At 43.3% G+C, this 23,521-nt stretch overlaps 1 protein-coding gene across 1 annotated transcript; it reads right to left on the bottom strand.

Annotated features, from left to right (window-relative positions):
* Position 1: 1 nt before the first annotated feature.
* LOC139110217 (protein fem-1 homolog CG6966) lies at positions 2-22,558 on the bottom strand. Its single transcript, XM_070669850.1, has 8 exons — positions 22,112-22,558; positions 4,969-5,128; positions 4,516-4,716; positions 4,161-4,412; positions 3,858-4,014; positions 3,242-3,680; positions 2,942-3,154; positions 2-2,795 (listed from the first exon to the last, which is right to left on the bottom strand). The coding sequence occupies exons 1-8, from the start codon at positions 22,169-22,171 to the stop codon at positions 2,391-2,393; spliced, it is 1,887 nt and encodes a 628-aa protein (XP_070525951.1). The 5' UTR covers positions 22,172-22,558; the 3' UTR covers positions 2-2,390.
* Between the last annotated feature and the right edge of the window lie 963 nt (positions 22,559-23,521).

The following is a 23,521-nucleotide window of genomic DNA, read 5'->3' as shown; positions in this document are numbered from 1 at the left end:
ATACTTTCAATTACACCTGTATTTCTTTCCTGGCTTTACCTATACATTATAAAATAGCTTTCGGTACGTGGGGTAAATGTAAGAACGTTCTATCTTCGTAGAGAATCGAAACGCGACGTCCTGACGTGACATGACACTGGTGCGATTAATAATTCGGACGCGTGTAATGTGCCAGTAAAGTCGCCGGCTCGAACGAAACGTGTAAAACGTATATAAAATCGCGTAAATACGGTAAATACGGGTATGCAACGTGAATTAGTCCTACGTTAATTTTCACCGATGTAGATTTAGGTCCCGGCCTGACTTTTTATCTTTCTTTATCCCATAAAGCCAGAAGAAAGTAAGCCGAGATCGAAATTAATCAACATTAGTGAAAATTATTATGAATATTAACAATACGAACAGTATTGCAACAACCGTGTTCACGTTTAACGCGCAGAGTGCACTGTCTCAACACCATTTCAAAAGAAAAAAGGCACCTTAAACATCACACGCCCGTTTATGTATATCGTATATGCTTATTTATGTATAATTATCCAGCGACGCGTTTCTTTTTCTCTATATCCTATGTGTACGTACACTCACCGTCAGGAATGGCGTTCGTGGTGCTGCGACGGCGGCTAGCGTACGTGACCTTGGCGTGGTGTACGTCGAATCTCATACGAAGCACGTGCGTAGATGTGTCGCAGAGAACAGGTCACAGAGGACTAAGGGATAACGCGGCCTACTACACCTCTCCCCCTACTCGGCGGCCGAGAGAGGGGGAAAATCACGTACGTCAGCCGCCGTCGCGGCAAATGCCAAATCTGCCTTTAAATGTACATGGATTATCACATTTGAAATAAAGGTATAAAGGTATGGAGGCGCAATTTTTATACATAACTTACGCGAGTCATCAATTCCGACTGCGTTCGTTCGCGTTGAGGATATGATTGATTACCAAAATCTAAAGTAACTCTTAACGGTATACTCGATACGTGTTGTAACAAGAAACCAGCGTACTGCAGTTTTACGTTTCGTTTATTTGTAAGAAAGTGACGAGTATATCTTACGTGTAATAAGAATTTTATACACGTGAGATATTACGAAACGAAACTGTAGTGCGCTGAGTGTAAAACTGCATTATTCACTGCTTGCAGTATCAGAAAGTTTTTATTACAAATCCATACTTTTTTTTTTTCTCTCTTTATTCGTTTATACAGCAAGGTAAAAAGTCCTTTTTTTATTTTCTAAGATAACACACGAATTCAACGTACATTTATGTTATCTAGCATTATCAACGTATGTATGTATATATATAGCTTACACGGGGTTTATGTATAAGGGAGAGGCCATTAATTAGCCACGTCCGCAATAATAAGATCACAATGTCTGGCATTATCGTTTTGTTACAATACCGATAGATATTAGCTCAGTAAAGATCTCAAGCCTTTCGCTTGATATCATCGCACATTATACCAAAGAGATCTATCAAAATATATCATTGCTAATTTATTAATCTCAATGTAACGAAAACAATGGCAAGCAAGAGCTTGAAAGTATCGATGATTAAATGTACTTTAATAAAAAAAAAAAAAAGTGTCGCTAACCAATTCCTTAATATGATTAACTGTAACAATTACATGGATACTCAAAAGTATTGAATATTTTAATGTAATTCGCGTGATTAACTAATTAAAAAACACAAAGCAAATTATCAAATGAAATAAAAATAGTCCACAATCAAATTTTTGTATTAATTTTGTAAGTTTTTTAAAACTCTTTTTATGAAAATAGATATTTTATGAATTACCATGATCGTATTAAAATATATATATGTATATACATAAGTAAAATATACACTATTCCACTTTATTAAATATAAAATTTTTAATAGCGAAGTATAATATCTGCAGTCTTTAAAGACGCATATATTTGGAGCTATCTTCAAATTGAATAAATTAATTACAAAGTAAAGTTGTTAATAACTAAAAATAAAAAAAAATGTATGTATTTTTGCGAGAATTTCATTGCAAAATATGTTGTGTTAATATGAGAGAAGCTATCAAAAGATCTTCTTGGAATTACGTGCGCTTTGTGTTAAATCGTCAGTCAGAACATTTGTATTTTCCCGGAAACAACCCTTTGTTTTTTTTAAACTCTGCTTTACTATAGAATTATGTACAGGATATGTCAAAATCATCTTCATTAAAAAAAATTTATTATCTAGAAATGAAAGCGATTTTGAAATCCTGTATAAAAAGAGATGATTATTTGAATATGGTAGAATGAATGAATTACGAATCGGGTTAACGCCCGAGTTATCACCATTGCTTTCTATAACCGTCACATTCTCAATTAAAGTAAGATGTTTGCGATATTTTTTTCATTGGTGGCTTACCGCGATAATATTAGTGCATCTGGACGAAATCGCGGAGATGTGCGGGCACTTTGTTGATTTTCTGCGTCTTTTTTACCACCCGCGCGGCTAAGCAGGCGAGTGTGGTGTATTTTAATGGGCAAAGTGAATCGTAAAGTTGCTTATTATCCAATAACATTTGGAACGTCTTGCCGTCGTTATTTACCGCGTCGAGATGCACGCCAGCATCGAGCAGATCGATTGACAAGTTGGGTCGCCAAGGGTGCAGCAACGCGGTAAGATGCAAAGCCGTATTACCATCATTATCGGTGGCGGCCACGTCCGCACCCACCGTCAACAAAGCCTTAGTTAAGTGAGGAGATGGAAATTTGCATGTTGGATATCTTCCAACTAGCGCACCGTCTTCACTATGAACTAGTAACAACGCGTTGCGGCCCTGAAAATATATCGTCGATAATATATCACTTTTATTATTTCTTATTTTAATATAAATATTTTTTAATTATTAATAGATATTGAATTATTAATATATAATAAAATAATACAATATTATTAAATTATTAATAGAATAGTTAAACTCACTTGTCTGCCTTTAGCGTTTATTCGAATTAATTTATACAGCTCTCTGTGCAGCACATTGTATTCTTCGCTACCCTTTTCTCCGGTTTCGCGCGTTAATAAGCACGCTAAGTGTAGAGTGATAACAAGAACTTTATTCAAAAACGTCAAATCGCGTTCACACGTCAAATCACCCATTTTGTCCAACATTTGCTTTCCCTTCGCTACTTCATTAACCTGCAAGAAATTTTCGTGACGTAACAAATTAATATCGATGGATCGCCGAGAGATATATCGGCAGATAACTATGGTCTTTGTACTTACAGCTTTTTTGAAAACTCTCATTAAATCTTGTCTCTTTACTGGCGGTACTCGGCGGCCTCTGGTTGTTTGTCTACCTTCCTCGCCTACCATAAAACTAAAAAGTTCGGTGAAGCTGAACAAAGAGCTTTGTGTCATAGGGTTTAGTGGTTCTAACATGCTCTGCTGCATGTCGAGAGCGTAGTTCCACAGTTCGATGCAGCGACGGAATTTACCCGCGTCTGCGTAGACTGCCCCGCGGTATCTAATGTAATAACTAGTGTCTGGATGAGCCGGTCCTAATATTCGTTCTCTGATCACCAGCGCTTGCATGCGCATTTCGTCTGGATCTGCTAATAAATCGTCCAGAGCTTCGGGTTCGATTACTTCTCGAGCAAAATCGTAAGCGGGAACTAAGGGCGGAGATTCAGGTTTTGATATTACCGGTCCATCTCCCCAGTATCTAAAGAAAAAAAAAAAAACAGACATATAAATGCTGCCGAAGATAGATTTTTTTTTAAATAAAAATTGAAATTATACTTAATTAAAAATAAAATGAATAAATTTTATTTGATTTATAGGAAAAAAGCACACGGACTTTAGACACGAACGGACAGTTCGCTTGTGCACGGAGACGTACCGCTCGTTCATGGCACGCTTCCAAAGTTGCAGGGCACCGATCATGTCTCTCTTTTTGTCCACGTACGTAGCCCCGAGCAGTTCCAGCGCGTCGATACGTTCTCTCCTGCTGAATAGTTGCGGAATGTCTATGAGATACTCGACGATATGCGTGTGACCTGGAAGAGAGGAAGCGAAGAAACGTTCGGTCAGCGCTCGTCTTTTCCTCGGCCGTTTAAGCGTCGCGGAACAGATCGCTTCGGACGAGCTAAATAAACTGTTTTAGGGGAACCTTCGAGTGGTGCGTGGAACTTTCTGCTTTAACCTGTTACTGCTGCCGCAAGAAGTGGCGTCATTCCGTACGAATCCACGTCCATCTGGGCGCCGTGCTCTACGAGTATCTTCAATATCTCCAGAGATCCGCTCTCGGCACAATCGTGTAGCGCCGTGTTGCCCTTCACGGACTTGCGGTTCGCGTCTGCTTTCAGGGCGAGTAGAAACTTGGCGATTTTAACGTGGCCCCTGTAGCACGCGATCATCAGGCATGTGTGTCCATGTCGATTCGCCATCTCGATGTCTGCAACGGGATAGATGTTAAACGGGAATTTATTTTTCGCAAACTCGTATTTAAAAATATAATTCTCAAATTAATATTTAAATATGTACATATGTTTCTTTACCTGCACCGTGTTGTACTAAAAATTTAACGATATCGTAGTGTCCGTCGAAACACGCCGCTCGGAGAGGTGTGGAATTCGTTTTCGTGATCGAGTTCACTTTGGCTCCTCGTCTCACCAATAGCTTGACTAGGTTTAGATGGCCAGCGGCCGCTGCGCACCACAGAGGCGGTGCACCTTCGATCGTTTCACCCTCAAAGACCACTGTTAAAATAAAAGAAAAAAAGTAGATTAATCTGAAATAAATTTTTAAAAAATCTGAGAATTACTGTAAAAGATTAAAGCCTTCGCTATAGTAGCGAGAGTAAAATTACAAGTCTGATAAAAAAATATATTTAAAAACCAAAGCTGCGGCGCGATGTCTTTGCCAAAGTATCATTTTCGATTTGAAAGTTGTTCTCGATAATAAACAGGCGGTCGGAACAGAGGCCACTGATGAAAGGATTGTAGTCTGACCTGATCCGGGCTGTTCCACGTCTGCCCCACATTTTTCGATGAGGTATTCCGCTACGTCGTAGTGTCCGTTCCGGCAAGCCATGACTAAGGGCGTTGCTCCATGGGTTTTAGCACCGACCAGTTGTCCTACCTCATCCTTACCCCGATGCTCCAGGAACACCTTTTAAAGAGAGAGAAAAAAAAATAGAAGCAGTCATGCCTGGTGCTCGTCGTGGAAAAATTGTTACGGTCGGCGCTCGCGGGATACGGTATCAATTCCGAAGTTCTCGGGCGTCGACTTACGTTCGACAGTACGGAACCCGTGTTGGAGGCGTTGAGCTAGCACGTGCGTGACCGGCACGATACGTGTCGTGCAATGTTTACAGAGATATTTCAAAGCCGCTTGGCCTAAGGCCTAAGCGAATTACCGGCACACCCGTCGAAGGTCGGGGGTTCTCTAAGCAATCAATATTTAAGCTTTAAAAAAATTCTTTTCCCCGGCCTGTTTCATCCCGTTGTAAGTTTGGTTCTCTCTTCAGAGTCGCCGACGATTTCCGTTCGAGTTTTTTTTCACACACATACACAATTTTGCCGCTTTCGTAAATTTTATTTAATCCTCGCGTCAATCTTTGGACTTTTATTTGCTTCTTTTATTTTATTTTATTTATTCTTTTTATTTGGATTTTGGAATAAACCAAGCACGATTTTTATTCACTTCGAAGAGAGGATTCCGCTTCGAATCAGGCACCGAGGAGACTAGTCTCGTCGACTGTCCAAACGTCGTCTACAGATAACATCCGCGTGAGTTACTCGCGCCGACGTTCACTGTCAATTTAAACACCACGTGGCCGTGGTGCACGTTTCGTTTGAACGGGACCGGATCCTTGCGTCACTTCGCAAAGAGGCCTCTTGTAAATCGGTGAAAAACGTGTGCGACGCGAGAATGACAAAAGTCCTCTCGCAACCCGTCCTTCGCAGCCACACGCGAAGATGAGTTTCTTTGCGCGTGGGTACTTCAAGTATCACCAGGGTGTTAAATATTATAGCAATGTTGACGAAACGCACGCGATTTCTTACGCCTGACAATCAAGCGGTGAGCTAGCGTGTCGCCGCGACTAACGTCGTGTCCGAGAACAAAGTCCAACTGAGTCGCGCCGAATTAAATCACGGTGTCAATTGATTTGGCCTGTAATTCTTTCGCGGTTTCGCAAAAAGTCGTGACTCGAAAAAAGTTCGACAAAGCACTTCGGGGAGAGGGGAGGAGGGAGGGAGGGAGGAAGGAGCACACACACGTCGGAATTATTCTTGTCAAGATAATGGGGAGACCTCCGGGTGTCTCCTCGCGGTCGCGGAATCGGAGCAGTCCGTACGCGCTCGCTCCTCGCGTAGATCGAAGAAGACTGAACGCGACTGAACCGAATCTTTAACCCACTACCTTCCGGAGAAATCATTCCCCGGACGTGCGAGTCCCGTTAAACGAATAATCAGAGACATTGGGGTTCATCGTGACAAGCAAACTGCTGTTTACGATGGGCCGCCACCGAGAGAAAGAGGGACAGAGCCGATACTTTTCATCTTTGTGTTCCTTCACTCTCATCCGCCTTGCATGCTCTCTCCTTAACGCTCCTCACCTTCCGAGAGAGAGCGTGCTTTTCGTGAAAGCCCTACGTTGTTCTTACGAAATAAAAACAAAAAGAAAAGTTAAACAAAATCACGGTCCCCTCGATCGGTCCACGAAAGCCCGATTAAAGAAACAGGTTTTGGTCTTGTAGAATTTAAAAAGATACAGTCAAAAAAAAAAAATACATTTCAAGAAATGTTTCTTATCTCCCTAATAATAATTCTCTTCACGGGATACGCGGTATTTTTTTTTTGAAATATTAAATTATATTTACATAATACTTTTTACTTATAAATTAATTTTTCGTATTAAAAAAAAAAATAAAATAAAAAATAAATAAAAAAACAAGAGAAAAAAATAATTAAAGCTTTAAAAGCTCCCGATTGAGATTCTTATCCCGCTGGCGAAGACCGAAAGAGCCCGGTCTTTAATCGAGATTAACCTCCAGCTATTTTTACGGTCCTCGTTCTTTCACTTCGGATTACACCTACGGAAAGTCGGTGCCGTTATTTGTGTGACCGATTTACTTTTTCGTGAGCCCGTTCGTCCTCCTCCCGCTCTCTCCTCCTCCTCTCCTCCACCATTGTTACAGTCTCATTCGGCTCTTCGGTAAAATGTAGGTAACGAGGTCAATCGATGCCGAAACGGTATCACAAAAGACGAGATGAAACCTTCGTCTGCATATACATGGGACCACGGAATACCTGAGGATCTTCGTCACCTCCGCGTCTCCCTCTCGAAAGACACGCGGCACAGTTACAAGATTTAATAACAATAAATAAAATAGCGCCTCGAACAATGCGAGGGCTGAATTATTTCGCTCGGAGAAGCGCGAGCGATCGCGTATCGCGTTAAAATCACGCCATCAAGTTTTCTCAATGGTCAGCGATAATATTTTCGCAACCTAAGTGTTTCACGCCGGTTTGCGACACGCGATAAGAATGAAACATCCGCCCCCGGTTGGCGCCTTACGGATATCGAGACCCGAATAGCGAATTACCTCTCCCACGTATTGACAATATTGTCATTTTATTTCCGGTGTTTGTTTTTTCCCGGGAAATGGGTTACCGTAGCGGCGCTCTCCTTCGGCCGCCTTTCAATGGGTCAGTAAATGCATCTGGAATTTTTCTTTTTCTTTTTATTTTCCTCCCTCCCCCCATCTTTTTCTTCTTCACGTTTCAAGTGAGCATTTAACTGCTTTTGAAGCTTTCTCTGCACGAGCTCGTATGCATAAAGCGAAGAGGGAAAAAAATTGCGAGGAGATAGCGGCTACTGTTCGTCAAGATCGGCGATACGTCAGCCCGCCGTTTACAGCCGAGCCATAAATTCGAGCGCTAAAAACAATTAACGGCGGCTGCGAGAGCGTGGATAAGTACCGTGGGCTCGTGGGGTTTCGCCTTGATGGCCGAGTATTGTGTTGCCGCGACCCGCGGGACGACACGTCCCACTTAAATTTTACGCTCGGCACCACGCGCCGAAGAGGGGCTTTATTAGTTTGCTTACGCCGCATTGCGAAAAGTAGCACGCGTCGTAAATAGTCGCTCGCGTTACGTTGTCTCGTAATATTTTTCTTCGGATTGACCGATACGCGAAGGTAACGACTTCGCGTCGCGAGCCTTCGGGCCTTTACCAGGGATTTTAACGTTAAGCGATATCGGCGGCGGCTTACCGGCCTATTCTCTATTGTTCGGAGGTTCACGAGAGGGATAATTTAACAATAGTGCGCGAACGAACGGAATCGGTCGATGACGATACAGCCACGTGGCCATTTATCCGCGATAATAATCCGCGGATTACGATCGGTTAGTGAAATGATAGTCACGTGCCTGCATTATTATTACACCTCTCACTTGACTCGATTAATAATTACATCAAGCGCGCGTAAGGAATTATGCGCAGGGTGAACGCTTACCGGCAGGAAATATTTAATAGCTTGATGTTAAATAATATACCAGTCCTTTTTACCCGTTACGTAATTCAGAGTTATTAAGGCGAAACGTTATTGTGCCCCAATTAAGTTAATAACGTATAAAACTCGTGGCAAAAACGTGATCTATTTAGAAAGTTCGTTAATCGCGGTAAAGTGCACGTCACGTTGCCGAGGGCCGCGACATGTTTTTCAAACGCGAGCTAGAATAAAGTCGACAGGCCGATCGGAGGCCGCGGCGCTGCTCGATTCAAATTCCCTCCGAACCATGTAATTAGATAGGAAACGGCGGAAAAATTTTTATCACACCCGACCTCGACCGACTTTGCCGCCGGCGCGATAATTACGATATTTCTAATTCCGCTGGTATTTTCGGAACGACGAGGAAAATGCCTGGCCGTAGCGACGATCGTGATTAACGGGGCGTTTGCAGGCGGGCCGCCTGACAATTATAATGCTCGTCTATTCGGAGCAGTTACGGCGATAATCCGCGGGTGACGCGAGCGATCGCCGCCGTGATCGCATCCGGGAACGCGAGGCGCAACGCAACTTAATCGCGAATATCCACGGTGGATTTATACCGCGACAAAAGTAATAGCGACGTGATTTAGAAAGTGATCGATATCGCCCGATTACTCGCTATCGAGGAAATCTCGGCGAAAAAGTTGAAGCAACGCCTTTCATAATACGGCATTCTTTTTCCTTAGCCGCGTATATGGCGTTTAAGATAATCGCCCGATGAATCGCCAATTTCCGTTACAACGTGACATAATCCGTCTAGACTCCGTCTGTTTCAAGTTCTCCTCCGATACTGTCGACTTATTCCGTGCTCAGTTATATTTTTTATTTTTTAATTTTTGTTTTTTTAATGCGCCTATTTTAAAACACGCTTTATTAACTTCCTGTCATTCTGCGTTTTATCGCGGTCATTTATTATTCGCTCGTCACGTTTTACGTTTTCATTGTTTTATTACCGATTTTATGCTCCGCTCGCTGCAGGCTTTTGCTTTCGCTTCGGGCATTTCGTGAATACCGTATCGCGGGTATATTTCTTTTTTTTTTTAATCTCCGATATGCAACGACACACGCCTTCTACGATGCGTGCACCTTCGGCTACGTAGTCGCATGCACGCTTGCAGAACGTCGATTTTGTAGAAAGTGGTCGTTAGAACGAGCGAAGTTCCCGGCCGATCAGTTTCACGGTGTCGCGCGAGACTCGCTTTAAAATGACGAGGCGAATTAAATTTAATTTATTGAAAATAATATGCGAGACGTGATTAATCCGGTAAGAAAGTCAGTCGTGCCGTGCTTTTATATTTATTAAAAATTTATTCTATTTTTAATCGAAAATCTCATTAATCACTCTGCGGTGTAAAAGCATAACGGAAGAAATGTTACGCAACATAATTAAATATATATGAAGACTAAACCGACAAAGAGTGCATGTTTTTTTTTTTTTTTTTTTGATGAGTCGTTGCAATAACGTAAAATGACAATGAAAGTATTCGCTTTATCGCCTAGAAAAACTATTAACTCGCGTGAACTTTATTATCATGACAATTACAAAAAGTGACGCGCTGAAAGAATGCACAAAAGCATAGCACTAGCAACAGCGTTTGTTATCCAATCGGATAGCTGAACTTCGTTGAAATTCCGACGGCACTTTACAAACTTCCGCCTTGAATCTCCGTTAAGGATTATTAAAATAGGATTTCCTGGCTTCTTTTATTCCGTTTCGTACGCGCGCGCTTTCGGCGATCGAGTTGTTAAGCGCAAAACTTACCCGCGTAAACGAGTGGTCGTTGTGCTCCATTGCAATTTGATGCTGAGACGATTGACGTTAGCTAATTAAGATCAGGCTTGAAATGTATTAAAAGATGTAAAACGAGGTAATGTCTTCTGCTACGTTTTATTTTTCTATATCTCGCGTCATATACTCGAGCCTTTAACAACTACAAATACGTCGCGAATAAAATAAAAACTCGCTATCGCGCATGAAGGAAATTAAAATATAATTTGCAGATCCGGGCTAACGAGCGTTTAAAATCCGAACGTTGCTCGCGCGCAACGTTTGGCAATTATTGTCGATTTATCGAGAACCGGCGATAAAGAATCTAACTCGAAATCAATCAAATCGGCGAGTAAATAATTAATTTTTATTTTCGCGAAATGTCGTTTGCACTGAAAAAAAGGAAAAAAAAAAAAAAACCAGAATTGAAACGTCCGTCGGTCGAACTATTCTTTCCAGAATCAGATTAAACCCGGAACAAAATCACCTCGAGAGATAACGCGAATTGAATTACGATAATTTGATTCGCGAGTCATTTGCGAGGAACCGATAGGAATCAAGCGAATTAATTACCGAGGAGAAACGAAATCGTATATCTGGCTCGAGACAAAGTGCAGGAACTGCGAACAGTTCCGGCGTGGATCCGAATTATCACTGAGGTGATTTCTTTGACGTGGGTAAGGATCTAGCTCGGCTCCGTGAAAAAGAGTAGGGGGTAAAAGAAGCTCGGCTGCTAGGTGCGTAATGTGAAGGTGGATGTTTGTGCCAGGGATGTATTGAGCTCGTGAAAGTCGTCGTGCCAGGCGAGCTCGATACCTCGCGTTCGCAAGGAAAAACTTTGTAAAAATAAAAAAAAAAAATAAAAAATGAAAAGAAAAATACCGCAAGTCGCGCCCACCCAAAGTGTGCCGCATTTAATTCTAATTATTCTTCAGGAATTTATAAATATTATCAGGCGTAATAAAATAATGAAAAAAAAAAATTGTTTGGCGTGCTGGAAAATAATATCAGCTTCGTAAGCCATCACTGCCGGTTTGCCTCGAGTAAACGAGCAGGTAAAATCGACCGAACTCGTACAAGAACTCCAGACGACCTAACGCCTGCATATGCAGCTTTCTAATTGTTCTTCCTGATCAGTTCTTGCTGCCGGAGCGAGATTACGTAACAGGACGCCGTATCGGAGGAAAGTCGAATAATGTTGCTCGACCGATTACGTGGCGTTGCGCTAAGCTATTACGGGGAGGAGAAAATCGCGTAATCTTGGGAGAACCACGACCTTTGCGGAACACCTCATGCACCACAAACACAATTTATTATTTCCCTTTTTTTTTTTTCTTTCTGCCGATAAAGTTTGAAAAATACTCGCGAGGTCGGCAGACCTTGCGTTATCCCTGCGGGCGAAATAAAAATATCGCGGATTGAGAGATTAAACGCTCGAAGCGCGAAGAAAAGATAAAAAGTTCCATTGAAACGAGCGTCTTCTCAATGTCATTGACACCGGTGCTATCGTGTCGTACGCAAAAAAATTTTAATAATGCTGAATAATATTCTTGTTGAATAATTTACTCTTTCGTTGCATAATACGCCTCGGAGCAGTCCAACAGGTTACGCTGGTACGCACCCGTAATATTAATGTTAAATCTCGCCTGCCTCGAGAAACGCGGAAGAATCAATTGCTCACGATGTGTCAACCTCGGCGTCGCGACCCGTAAAATAGTCGCGAACAATATGAATTGATACTCGATAGAACATTTGCCAAAATATTCGAGATGCGTATAACTTGTTTAACAGCGCGTTAACCTGTGTAGGAGTGAGATACGCAAACAAGGTCGGGCGGTCAGGCGACCTCGCGTGATTTTGGTGTACACATCTGCCGGATTCCTTTGTCGGGGTCGAGCGATACGCAGTAAAACTGACAAAGACCGAGAAACACTTGCATTAAATTTGCGGCAAAATGTAACTAACAAAAGATTAATTCCGTAATAATCATGACAAATTAAAAATAATTAATTGCGATTGTTATACTCGAGAATACTTATGTAGAAAAAATTGACTATGTTTAATAAGACGCGTTTCGAAACGATCTATCGCGAAATAGATACGCCTCATTTCGCATATGCAAATATTAAAAAAAAAAAAAAAATAAAAAACAAATATGGAGATTGATAGTAGAAACGAAACGAGATGCGCAAAATTGACGGCAAACGCACGTGAGGCCACACTGTGTCAAGTTATACGGCGCATTTACTTTCTAACCCAGCGTTACGTGAACCTTTGACAAAAGTGGCAATAAGCGGCGACATTATCAACGACGAAAGAGGATGTTCGCGACTGTAAGATCTGTTAAGTAAGAGTCGATCCGACATGTCAATGATCGGCAATAATTTTAATTTACGTTACGCGTCGTAAAAATGAACGGATTGAACTTATATTTTTCTCCCACCCTTTATTATTCTTTTCTTTTAATTTTGAGGAAATTATAACTTATAGCTAACTGAGTGTATCGTTATCTTTTTATCTGCATTTTAATTGCGTTATTGTGAATTAACTATATTCTCCGTTTTATTCGTCTCTTACTCATCATTTCTTAATCAAGTCCAGAAGCCTTGTGGCAATTGAAACTATCCGGTTTTTTTTTTTTACGTTTAATTACGCCAATTAGTTCTACTTACGCGGCGGATTAAAAATAAGTGAGAAAATCACGCATCACGGTGAGAAAATAGTCGATTTGGGATTACGTGTGGATTTTCCTTCACGTGTACGTACAAGAAAACGGAAATGCCATTAATTTTATTTACGTTCTGTGAGATGAGGAAGCACACAAGGAAGTATTTTCAATTGCAAGATAAAAATTCCTTCAAGAAAAAAAAAAAAAAAGAGGAGTCGTGTCGCTGCATTTTAAAACGGCGTAAGTTCGTGATATTCGTCGAGTCATAAATTATTGCCTGTTTCAACTATCGTGCGTTGTGTTTCAAGTAATAACGTGCAATGTTAACCGCGCGGCATTAACGTGAGAAGCACAGTTTCGTCTGTACGGCGTGCCGCTTTGTACCGATGACTATTGGGATTACAAGGCGAACATATGCACCGCTACATTATTACTGTTACTCGACACAAAATTCACCTTCGTCATTATTACTTCCGACATGTTTTGAAATTACGATTTTGCAAATTGCAAACGGGCATCTTGCAATGTAAATGAGCCCGCCGATGCGGCGCGAAGTTCAGCCGATCCATTAAATCTATCGATTAGGGCGTCACGCGGTGTACTTTCAAATTATCCGCTCGATCGCTGTCCTAATTAGGACAGGAATACCATTTCCCCGTATTAGGCGTGTGTGTATTACACGCGCGCGGCATTGTGTGACGTGCGTGTTATTTATCTGCGAATCGTGCCGCTGGAAACCACTGACATTGAAAAATAATCAGCTCTATTGCGCTTATGTGCGAGCGTATTTGCCATGACTGAACACAAGATAGATTAAAATCATCTGTGTCAACTACTTAAAAAAAAAAAAAATAAATAAATAATAATAAAAAAAAACAGGAATTTATAATTGTATTTAAAGATATTAAAATTTAATACTCGATCTTCATAAATAAATTTTAAAAGCAAAACAAATTAGATGAAAAAAAAATTGTTTTTTGATTAAAAAACTGCGTCACAGGTTTCGCGCGAAAAATAATTACATGCGCGAGTAAATTAAAACGTAGGAAGAATCGCGGGCGATTCTCGCGAACGAGGAAAGACAAAGTGCATACGTGAGAAACATTTCTAAGCAGGTGATATAGAAGTAGGAGGCTGCTCGCGTGTTCGTGCAAGCGCGGTTCTGTGAAACGTTGATAACAATCTCGCGCATTATTCCTATATTTTTTTTTTTTCTCTCTTTTTTTTCCGCGTTTCAGAGTGCAAGAATTCGATGGATTTTCCACGTCACGCAAAAGATCCCGAGTATGCGTAAGCAGTTTTGTTTACAACTCGTTTACATCTTAAAAGGCGATCACCGTTTATGAATTTATGAATATGTAAAATACCTGGGGATATGCTAAATATCAATAAAGGTATTAAAAACAAGCTGTGCATTCAACGATGATCGGTAATAAATTACCGGTCTTCGCACCGAAAGATCGCGCAATATCACACATTATTACGTTAATAAAGACACTTTTCGCAGCATTTTTTTTCTTTTTTTTTTCTTTTTTTTTTTACAAGAGACAACCGTCGGGATCTTCAAAGAAATAGCCGAGAGTCGGATCAGTATTTTTACAGACCGTGCCGCTGGAAGACAATGACCTTTCGATTTAATTCTGTCCGGCCGAGAGAGAGTTGGTTTTTATCAGAGCCGTTTCTCTTTCTCTTCGGAGATTAAATAAATATTCAGCCCAGAAATCCTGAACGTCTAACATGCACCGAGTGTTTTTGAACTCCAACGGAATACAAAGAAGGGACTAACTCCGCGCTGCTTTCGCTCGGGAACAAAGACACAACGGATGTTGGGTGATTCAAAGTCTAATCCAACGAACAAGTCGATGATTTTCTGGGAAAAGGCTCTGACTCACAATCAGTGGAACGAAAAGATTAATATAACAATTGAAACTAAATATAATAAAAAATAAAAAAAAAAGGACTCGCGACCGCGTAGAATTAAATAAATGCAATTATAATTTAATATACCTAACAATTTAAATGTTAATTTTAACTTTTTCCCATTCTTCGAAATTTGTATTTCACTCCACATCTTTTGTATCTTCGCCTATTTATTATCGTAATATTTCTCGTCGTACAAGGCGCAGGTTACCAAGGCAGAATACGGCCGTTACCGCAAAGTCATTTACCTGTAGGCGGATAATTACGCGAAAGACGCAAGAAGTCCGTGAAAAAGCGCGATTACGGCGAACGACTGACAATGTCAAGGTAAAACGGAGCCGCCTCTTCGTGATTACGGCGAGTTGAATGTCGCGAATTATACCGGGCCGTAACGCGGTTGGCTGAATGGGCCTCACGCTCTGTCGATTAAGCTGAGAAAGGACTCGGGACAAAGACAGAGAACGAAATGAAAACGCAGGGGTCTTCATTGATCTTCTGACCAAGTGGGATCGACTCGTTCGACTTGCGCGGAGAATCGTGGGACGAAATCATTCAACGAATACGTATCTCATTCGCGTAAGAAAAAAAAAAAAAAATTAGCCGACCTCCGCGAAAAATAATCATCTGTCTTTCGCGCTTTGATTGTGATGCGTTTAAGTATGAGATTGCAATACGTGGGATTAAATACATCGTATGGTTTTCTCGATACTCGAGTGTTTACGTCGCGGCGAATTTTCTTTCTAACGCCACACGTTACGTCAGGCATATTTCTACGATCTGATTCGAGAAGCGAAACGTTCTAATAACCACGAAACGGGAGCAAAGCCAGATCTCATTTCCTGATTTGCCTCGTCTCGCATGCAATTATCAATAATTATCCATTTCACTCCTATTAGTTCGGTTTTTACATTGTTTGTTTTTGCATTTAACGTACGAGCTGGGTTTGAAATTACCCCTCGAGAAATTTAACAAGCCCTGTAACGCGCGCTGTTGTTTGTTAAACGTTTAAAAAATTGAGCACAAAATTTCCTCGCAATTCTGCGCCAAAGGAAGCAATTCAGAGTAATTACATATAATACTCCATGCGTTTATCATTATTTCTACACACGTGTCGCGTACTACAAACTTGCAATCGGTGTGTTTATCGCAATTAATATGCCGCTATTAGCATTACAGCTTGACAAGAACAAACATTTTTTCCCGAATTACAAAAAAAAAGAAGGGGAAAAAAAAATCCAAATCAATAGCGACGTTAGTCATCGAGGCATAGCAAGAGAAAAAAAAAACAAAATACACACACAACGCGCCCAGATTTCTTAATCGTCGTCAATTCAATGACTTGTTTGTAAAACTCGCAATTTATGCGAGTCAAGATTGTAACAACTCCGTGGAAGTGCGGGAACGAAGAGGATCCGAGAGAAATCAGAAGCGGAGTCAAGCCGCAAATTGGTGCCAACCTTGAAACGGCCGTTACGCAATTGCGCGCATACGCGGCGTGTGCGTGCGTGTGAAATTGCGTTAAACACACGCCGGTGCTAGTTCAACAACTGTATCATCTTGCGTAATAACGAAACGACGCCGTCAGTCGGGGGGGATCGATCCGCGGGACGAGGGTTCGATCCCGAGCGATCTTAATTGCGTTAATGACGACGGTAATGACGCAACTTTAATCGACGCGCCGATCGTCCAGGCGAGCCCACGAACGAGCGTGGGTAATAAAGTTTTTTATTTTTTTCTCTCCCCCCCCCTCCCCCCGTCGGCGCAGAATCAATAACCGCCGGCGATCGCTGGCGACGACGTTGGAAATCGTACGATGCGATTCGTTTGACTTCGATGCGGCCAGAATCGATTCTATTCCCCCGCGTGACGACGATAACGTTCCTTCGCCAACAATCCGCCGAAAGGTCAGGGGTCCCCGGGATCGTTACTTTGCCGATTGAGCGGTTCATTTCAGGTTACACCTGCGGGGCTATTTTAATCACCTGCATCTATAGCGTGCCCGCGCTCGCCTGTTGACTGCCATTATAAATAGACTTCGGTAGGCGAATCGATTGTAATGCCGTTCAGTTTGCCGCTAATTAATGCACACGCTTGGCTCGCGTCGGCGAAGGAATCAACGCGGGACTAATCGGTTTAATTTTAAGTTTTTTTCCACGAACTGCCGGGGCTGAGCGCGCAGCGGTGTCCCGCCGTATCAATGCCGCTGATTATATGAAACCTCGCGTCGCTATGAAATGTCAAAGTGCCAACGTAATCGCGGACACCATCGTCAACACTTGACCCTTATCAGATCGAATTTTCCGGACGTTATGTCGCACCTAGGGCTTCTACAATCAGCTCCGATAACACCGGCGATAACGCGCGACGAGAGACGGACAGCGAAGCCAAAGGCGCTTCTATCAAACGGCAAATACTTTCGCGAAGGGACGGTCGATGCTAAATTTTGCCTTCTTATTTTTTTTCTCTCTCCACCACGTGAATTCTCCGCGTCGCTTCGTCGTGTATTTAAGCCGGGCTTTCGACGGGCAATTCGATCGAGGGCGGTTAAAGTCACGTTACGTCGCGTTTACAGATGCGAATGCAAACGTAGACAATGGTCCCGGCGACGGCATCAAGCGCGATAATGGTTGGTTGAACGTACGTATGAACTCATGGTTAAGTAAATATACATTCCGTCGCGAAGTGTTGAGTTCGCGTCTCGAATTAGTATTGCCGGGACGGCGCGGAGTCCCGTAGTTCGGCGATCGATTCCGCAATTTATGATGGGGAGTCACCTCGCGAATTCCCTCGTTAAATAACATGCGAGCACACGCTGATACCTCGCCAATTTACTAACGGGTATTAATAGTCGCCGACCCGCACGCTTCCCCCGATGCCGCAAACGTCGGCAAAACGATTGCCGAAATTCCGCACCAAGGTGATTCTCGATGCGGAATTTTCGGTAATCGTTTTCGGTTCTGCATTTGATTTCGATAAAATTTTACGGCCGCTCGTAAAGGTCGAAAAACAAAATTGCACGCGGGATAAAAAGCATTAAAAAACGATGCAAATTAACGAGAAAATTTCTCAACGATGCTCGTCGATTCTAACGCGAGGTCTGAATTAATTTCAGTGTTATTGAAGCTCAGAAGCATGCGGCATAAATTCGCACGTATACAATATAATGAAAGTTACATAAAAAAAAAAGTGTTATGTAAAGGAAGACTGTGGTTTTCGCGCGAAAATCACGGACGTGGCAAAAACTCGATATTTATTTTCCCTCTTCTTACAAATGTCTTTTAAATGATGTTTAAAGTGGGAAAAAAATAAAAAAAATACGCGCGATCTACGAGAACAATTATCAAAGATAGGAAGAAAAAAATTAAAACGCTTTGATTACGGAAAGAAAATTGTATAAGTAGACAAATAAGAATTTATAATTAAACCCGTGAGCGCCGCGGCGACGTGATTCGGTATGTTTTTCAAATATCGCGGCGATCATCGCGAAGAATAATTGATAAGATCGCCTTGCGATTGCGAGCGGCTCGGTGTGTCCCGCGAACGCACGGACGGAATGCGTTAATTGAGTCACGTCAGCGCCGATAAGCAATATCATGTTGATGTAAGAGCCAGACAGCTGTTAATTAATTTGTGCCTTCGTTCACTTTAAATAGTATTAATCGGTCACTGCCGTTCGCGTCGAAAATGAGAAACTTTTATTGATCGCTTCCTCGTCCAACAATTAACTCGAGACCTCGTTTATAGAGTGCGAGAACATATTGCCGTGGCTTTTTAATCGGCGATCCCTTTTCGTCATACGTTACGCCGCAAAATCGTGACGCAATCACGAAACACGTCGCGACCGTAGATTCCATGCACCGAAAAAAAAAAAGAAACAACAAAAAAAGAAACAACATCGCGTAACTGCAGCAGCGATTATCTAAGTATTAAATATTAAACGAGACAAATAAATAATCACCAAATGATAAAATATCGCGTTTTTTTTTCCCCTTTTTTTTTCCTCGCGTTTATTCGAACGTTGCGTTTAAAATGACAGAGACGGGATTTATAATTAATGCCGTTGCAAATTCTACGGACAATTATTATTCCCAGCGAGTACATAAATTAACGATAAATTTTCGTTGCGCCTGTGGATTCGCAATTACCTCGCGCCTAACAATCGAGGAGGCGACAGCTTCGATGACGCCGTCGTTCGTGCGAAGTGCACTTCGCGTTTGTAAATGATCGGCTCTAAACGAGGATAAAACCGCGTGATGTCGGAACGTGCGTGCCGATTTCGCCGATAAGACGCGCCGATTTTGCGCCGTTCAAACGCCACCGATCACCAATTTTCGGACGCGTTCCACGTTGCTTGCCTCTACATGCTTCCAGGCACACGTGGCGACGAAAAGTGCCCCGCTAAATTTAACCCGCTGCCTTCGCCGTGGCTATTTCTCATTCGAGATAAACGCCGAGTGGAGATGAGAGAAAAGAAAAGAAGAGAAGCGCGCGTATCTTTCGGTCCGCGAACTCCCGAGCGAGATAAATCGCTCCCGATTTTCACCGCTAACGCTGCACGGCATTCCTAAGATTTTGTTTCTCTCGCTTTCTTTTGCTTTCTTCCCTTTCCTTTTTTTTTTATTTTTCCTCGAAGGTAAACGCGTCTGAACTTTTGACAAAGGCTGAATAAGCGATTGCTTTGTTCGAGTAAATTAATTGTAATTCCACCGGACAATTTGAATTAATTTGATGGGATTAGATATTTATAACTTCCGCGTCGGTACAAGTGGCAATAAATAATACAGTTACGTGAGATAATTTGTTTCATACTCGATGTGCAATGTAAAAAAAAAAAAGAAAAAAAAAAAAAGAAAAAAAAGATCGCGGTGGAAGAGCGCGAAAATAGGCGGACTTCGCGAACGCGGAATAATCGCATCGCATTATATCCCGTTTATTCTCAGAAGTAATTGTCTTCAAAGGTCGTAGATCCTACGACTTTCTGGATCTCCCAGATCTTTGCACCGTGAATAACTTATGGCCGATGGGGGGCATCTTATTTTCGCGATACCTTTCATCGGGGCAGAAGCCACGGCATCGATCGCGGAATTTATTATTAAAAACTCAGACGGTTAACGACACGCCGGGGATGAGATCGAACGCAGAAATGTCGCAAAAATATATATCCCGACCGAAGCCCGCCGCGCTGAAATATCTTGGGTATTTATGGACCTCCTGATTTTATTAAAACGTTGACGAGATTCTGCTCGTGCTAGACGTATCGCGATCCGCCCGAGAACGAAGCAGAATCAAAGGTAACTTTCAAGAGACTGGGGAACTAACAGGAGAACGCACGACAGAGAGATTCCAAAATCAGAAAAGAAACTTTGTTATCCTCGGAGAAAGGAAGGAACTTCGCAAAGGGCAATGGTATGTACGTACGCGTAGAATGTCGTCGATAACTATAGAAAAGAGAAACAAACCCAGCGGAGCTGGCATTCAAGGTCCAACATATCCCAGGTCGGGAATTATACAAGACGTCATGATAAATGACCAACGGTATTAAGAATTCTTTCGGTATGAAATCGCTCGAGTTCGAAACAGAAGGAAGGTAACATTAATTTTTCTTGTGTGATGTAATATCGAAAATCGCACTCGTGGCGGCAAGAGAAAAATTGTCCTTCTTTTTTCTTTCTTTCTTTCTTTTTTTTTTTTTTCTAAACGGTAAACACTTTCGCGAATGAAAAGAAGAAGAAAAAGACTCGTATGACAAATTCGCGTGCTAGCGGAGGCGCAATTAAATTTGTATTTTGATAAGTTATCTCGCGTCGGCTCGTGACGCAGTTTTTTACGCACAAAATACTCGGGCCGATCGTTTTTATTTATCCGCGCTCTAAACGAAAAGATACTTAATCGCCGGTGGCTTTAACTCCTCGGCGCTTCTCCACTCGGATTATTTTTAACTTTTGGCACCGCCCGGTGTGTATTTCGCTTCTCGTATCCGTTAATCATCGTCCTCGGTTTAATACAACAAGCGGACAATTTACATCGCGGCCTCGTTTTTTAATTCTCTTAATTAAAATCGAAATGTCACTGTAGACATTTAAAAATCAGAGGTACATTTAACATTACAATCATCGCGTTTATATATAGAACTATTAAAATTAAACGGTTGACGATAAATAAAATAGCGCACACGATTATTTTTTTATCCCGGCGAAAGTTACTAAAGAAATAAGTCTGTAATTTAAAAAGAAAATATTTCAAGCTCGTTAATTTTGGCAAAGTCTGACAATCATAACGCTAAATGCGACATCGAGAAATATACAAAAAAAAAAAAATAAAATAAAATAAAATAAAAAAAAAGAAAAAAAAAGAAGAACCTCTCGGTTAAATTTGACGGCAGGTGTGATTCCACCTGGCGAATGAGAGATGCAGAATTCGACGGCAGGTCGACCGTGGCGATATTTCTCTCGTTTATTGATAAAAAGAACCGTCCGCGCCGTCGAACGCGCAATCGTTTGTAAAACGAAGGTTTAACTGGAGCACGACGCTTTATGCCGCGACTTCGAATACGTCGCTATCTCGAGGCAAAAGCGGGTGCCTTCGTTTCATAAATGCCGGCTGAAAACGAGGTTTCAATGCGAGCGCAAAATCCGGTCTTCACCGACGATCAGGCACGAGCGAACAAAGCGTCTCTCCGCGGCGGCCAGCGCGAGCCATTTTTGACGTACAGGCTCGCGGCTCGTCGTCACCCGATATCGCGTCGGCGGCGAAAACTTGTGCTTTATTCAGGAGAGGAACGTGAGCGGCATGCGCGGTGAAGTTATCTCGGTCGCGGGATTGCGACAGCGAGTCGTCATCCGATGGCGAGTCGTCCGATATGCCTACGCGGTCCGCTCGCCGATGCGGCGGGCAAGCCCATCCCGAAAATATCCGCGTTGTACGAGACGCGGCTAGCCAGGCGACACCGGAAACCCGTTTACAGCAACGTAGCCGAGAAAATCGTCCGGCCTGGCCGCGGACGGAATCGGGTTTCCCGATAACGACGGAGATTCCATTCTCACGGCGTCCCGCGGCCGGCGAGAGCGAGTTCATTGAGTCGCAAACGAGTTCGGCGGTGGGTTTATCGATAGCCCCGGTCACTGACAATCGGTTAGAACCCGCGAGGGGAAGCAGGGGGGAGGGGGGGGGGTGAAGAAAGGGCGGAGGAGAAAGAGGAAAGATTATGCCCGCGGGCGGAAACAAGCGCTCGTCACTTACCTTGAGGCACTTGAGCTTGCCGTCCCTCGCCGCGTTGTACACCACGCTCTTAAAATCCATTTTCACATACTCCGATCCGAGCCACGTCGTCCCGCGGCGCCTTCCTCCGCTGCCTCCTTTGTTGGGCGCAGGAACGGTATCGCGTACGCCCCGTCGTCCACGTCCTCGTTGTCGTTGCCTTCAACCCCGGACGAAGCGCCTCCTCTGGCAAGCCTGCTCGTGGCGAAGGGGGTGAGGGACGTCCGTCGCACTGTCCCGGTCTCTCGACACTTTCTCGACGCTCGGCGAACGCCCGGCGGAACGTATCTCGGATCGCACGGTTATCGACGACGTGCGCGACAACGTAGCCTTCGCGGTATTCGGATCGGCGTCCGCGGGGATACGCGGCTTCTCGACTCGCTCTCGTTCGCGCGGCAGATGGCGGCACCAGTCTGGCCAACCTGACGGTTCGTAAACGACTGAACTCGCGGCGGCCGCGGGGATCAATCGACGGTCGGACGACGCCAGCTGTGCGTGACTTCCTCTCTCGCTCGCTCCTTCTTCCGGCGTCTCGACGCCGCGGAGACGCATGCGCCGCGACGCCACGGAAACGCATGCGCCGCGACGCTCTCCCTGCGTCGCTCGTCCCTTTCGTTGTCTGCCCCCGCTTAGACTCTCGACGATGGTAATCCACCCGGCGACCCTCTTCGCGCGCCTCGACGCCGCGGCGGTTCGGAAGGAACTGCAATGGCGCCGGTGATGGTTGCGCCTCATCCTCACCAGAGCTCGCCACCGCACGGTTCCGCAGCGAACTTCCGAGACTTCGACGCCACTTCGACCGAACTGAAATCAACTCGATCAAAGGCCTGGACTCGACGAAAATGAAACACGAGAAGCTGCACGCGAAGCTTCTCTTCTACTGAATCGTCGTCAGATTTCCGATTAAGGTAATCAGATTAAGTTAATCAGAGCCTGGTCGAAAGTGAACCTTTCGCGCCCAGTGCGAAGTTTTAAGAACGCAAATTTTCTCACGTCTTAATTCCCACCCACGCAACAATAGAACTCGCAGCTGCAGCGGGATCGAATTATGGCGCAAAGGAGAGACGGAGAGAGACGCACGAATGTTTGCATGACGATTTCGCGGTACGGGAACGAGAGTGAGTAGCTTTGGCGAAAAAATAGAGATGTCTCGTGCGTCAAGTATTACGTCAATGTCGTCGAAGTACGAATGTGGAAGCCGTTGACGTAATACGGCGAATTGGCCTGCGGTAAAACTCTCACTTGAACACTCCTATTTTTCGTAACACGAGTAAGATAAATAGCCGGCCTCCTCATGAATTATGCATCGGTTCTTATTCTCGATTACGTTTCAGGTGCGCGTTTTTTCGAAAAGCAAAAAACGGAGGGAAAAAGAGAGCCTTGCGGTACGCA

This window comes from Cardiocondyla obscurior, linkage group LG19, assembly GCF_019399895.1.
Source record: "Cardiocondyla obscurior isolate alpha-2009 linkage group LG19, Cobs3.1, whole genome shotgun sequence".
NCBI classification, from domain to species: Eukaryota; Metazoa; Arthropoda; class Insecta; order Hymenoptera; family Formicidae; genus Cardiocondyla; species Cardiocondyla obscurior.
The sequence above is the reverse complement of the archived record's forward strand: the minus strand, read 5'-3'. Positions and strand labels throughout refer to the sequence as shown.

Bases quoted from the DNA above. Each gene is read 5' to 3' on its own strand.
- LOC139110217 (XM_070669850.1), bottom strand. From the start codon at position 22,171: ATGGATTTTAAGAGCGTGGTGTACAACGCGGCGAGGGACGGCAAGCTC. The intron at 4,717-4,968 runs GTCAGACTACAA...TTATTTTAACAG, and splicing joins CGTGGAACAGCCCGGATCAG to TGGTCTTTGAGGGTGAAACG. The intron at 3,681-3,857 runs GTACGTCTCCGT...TTTTTTCTTTAG, and splicing joins AAGCGTGCCATGAACGAGCG to ATACTGGGGAGATGGACCGG.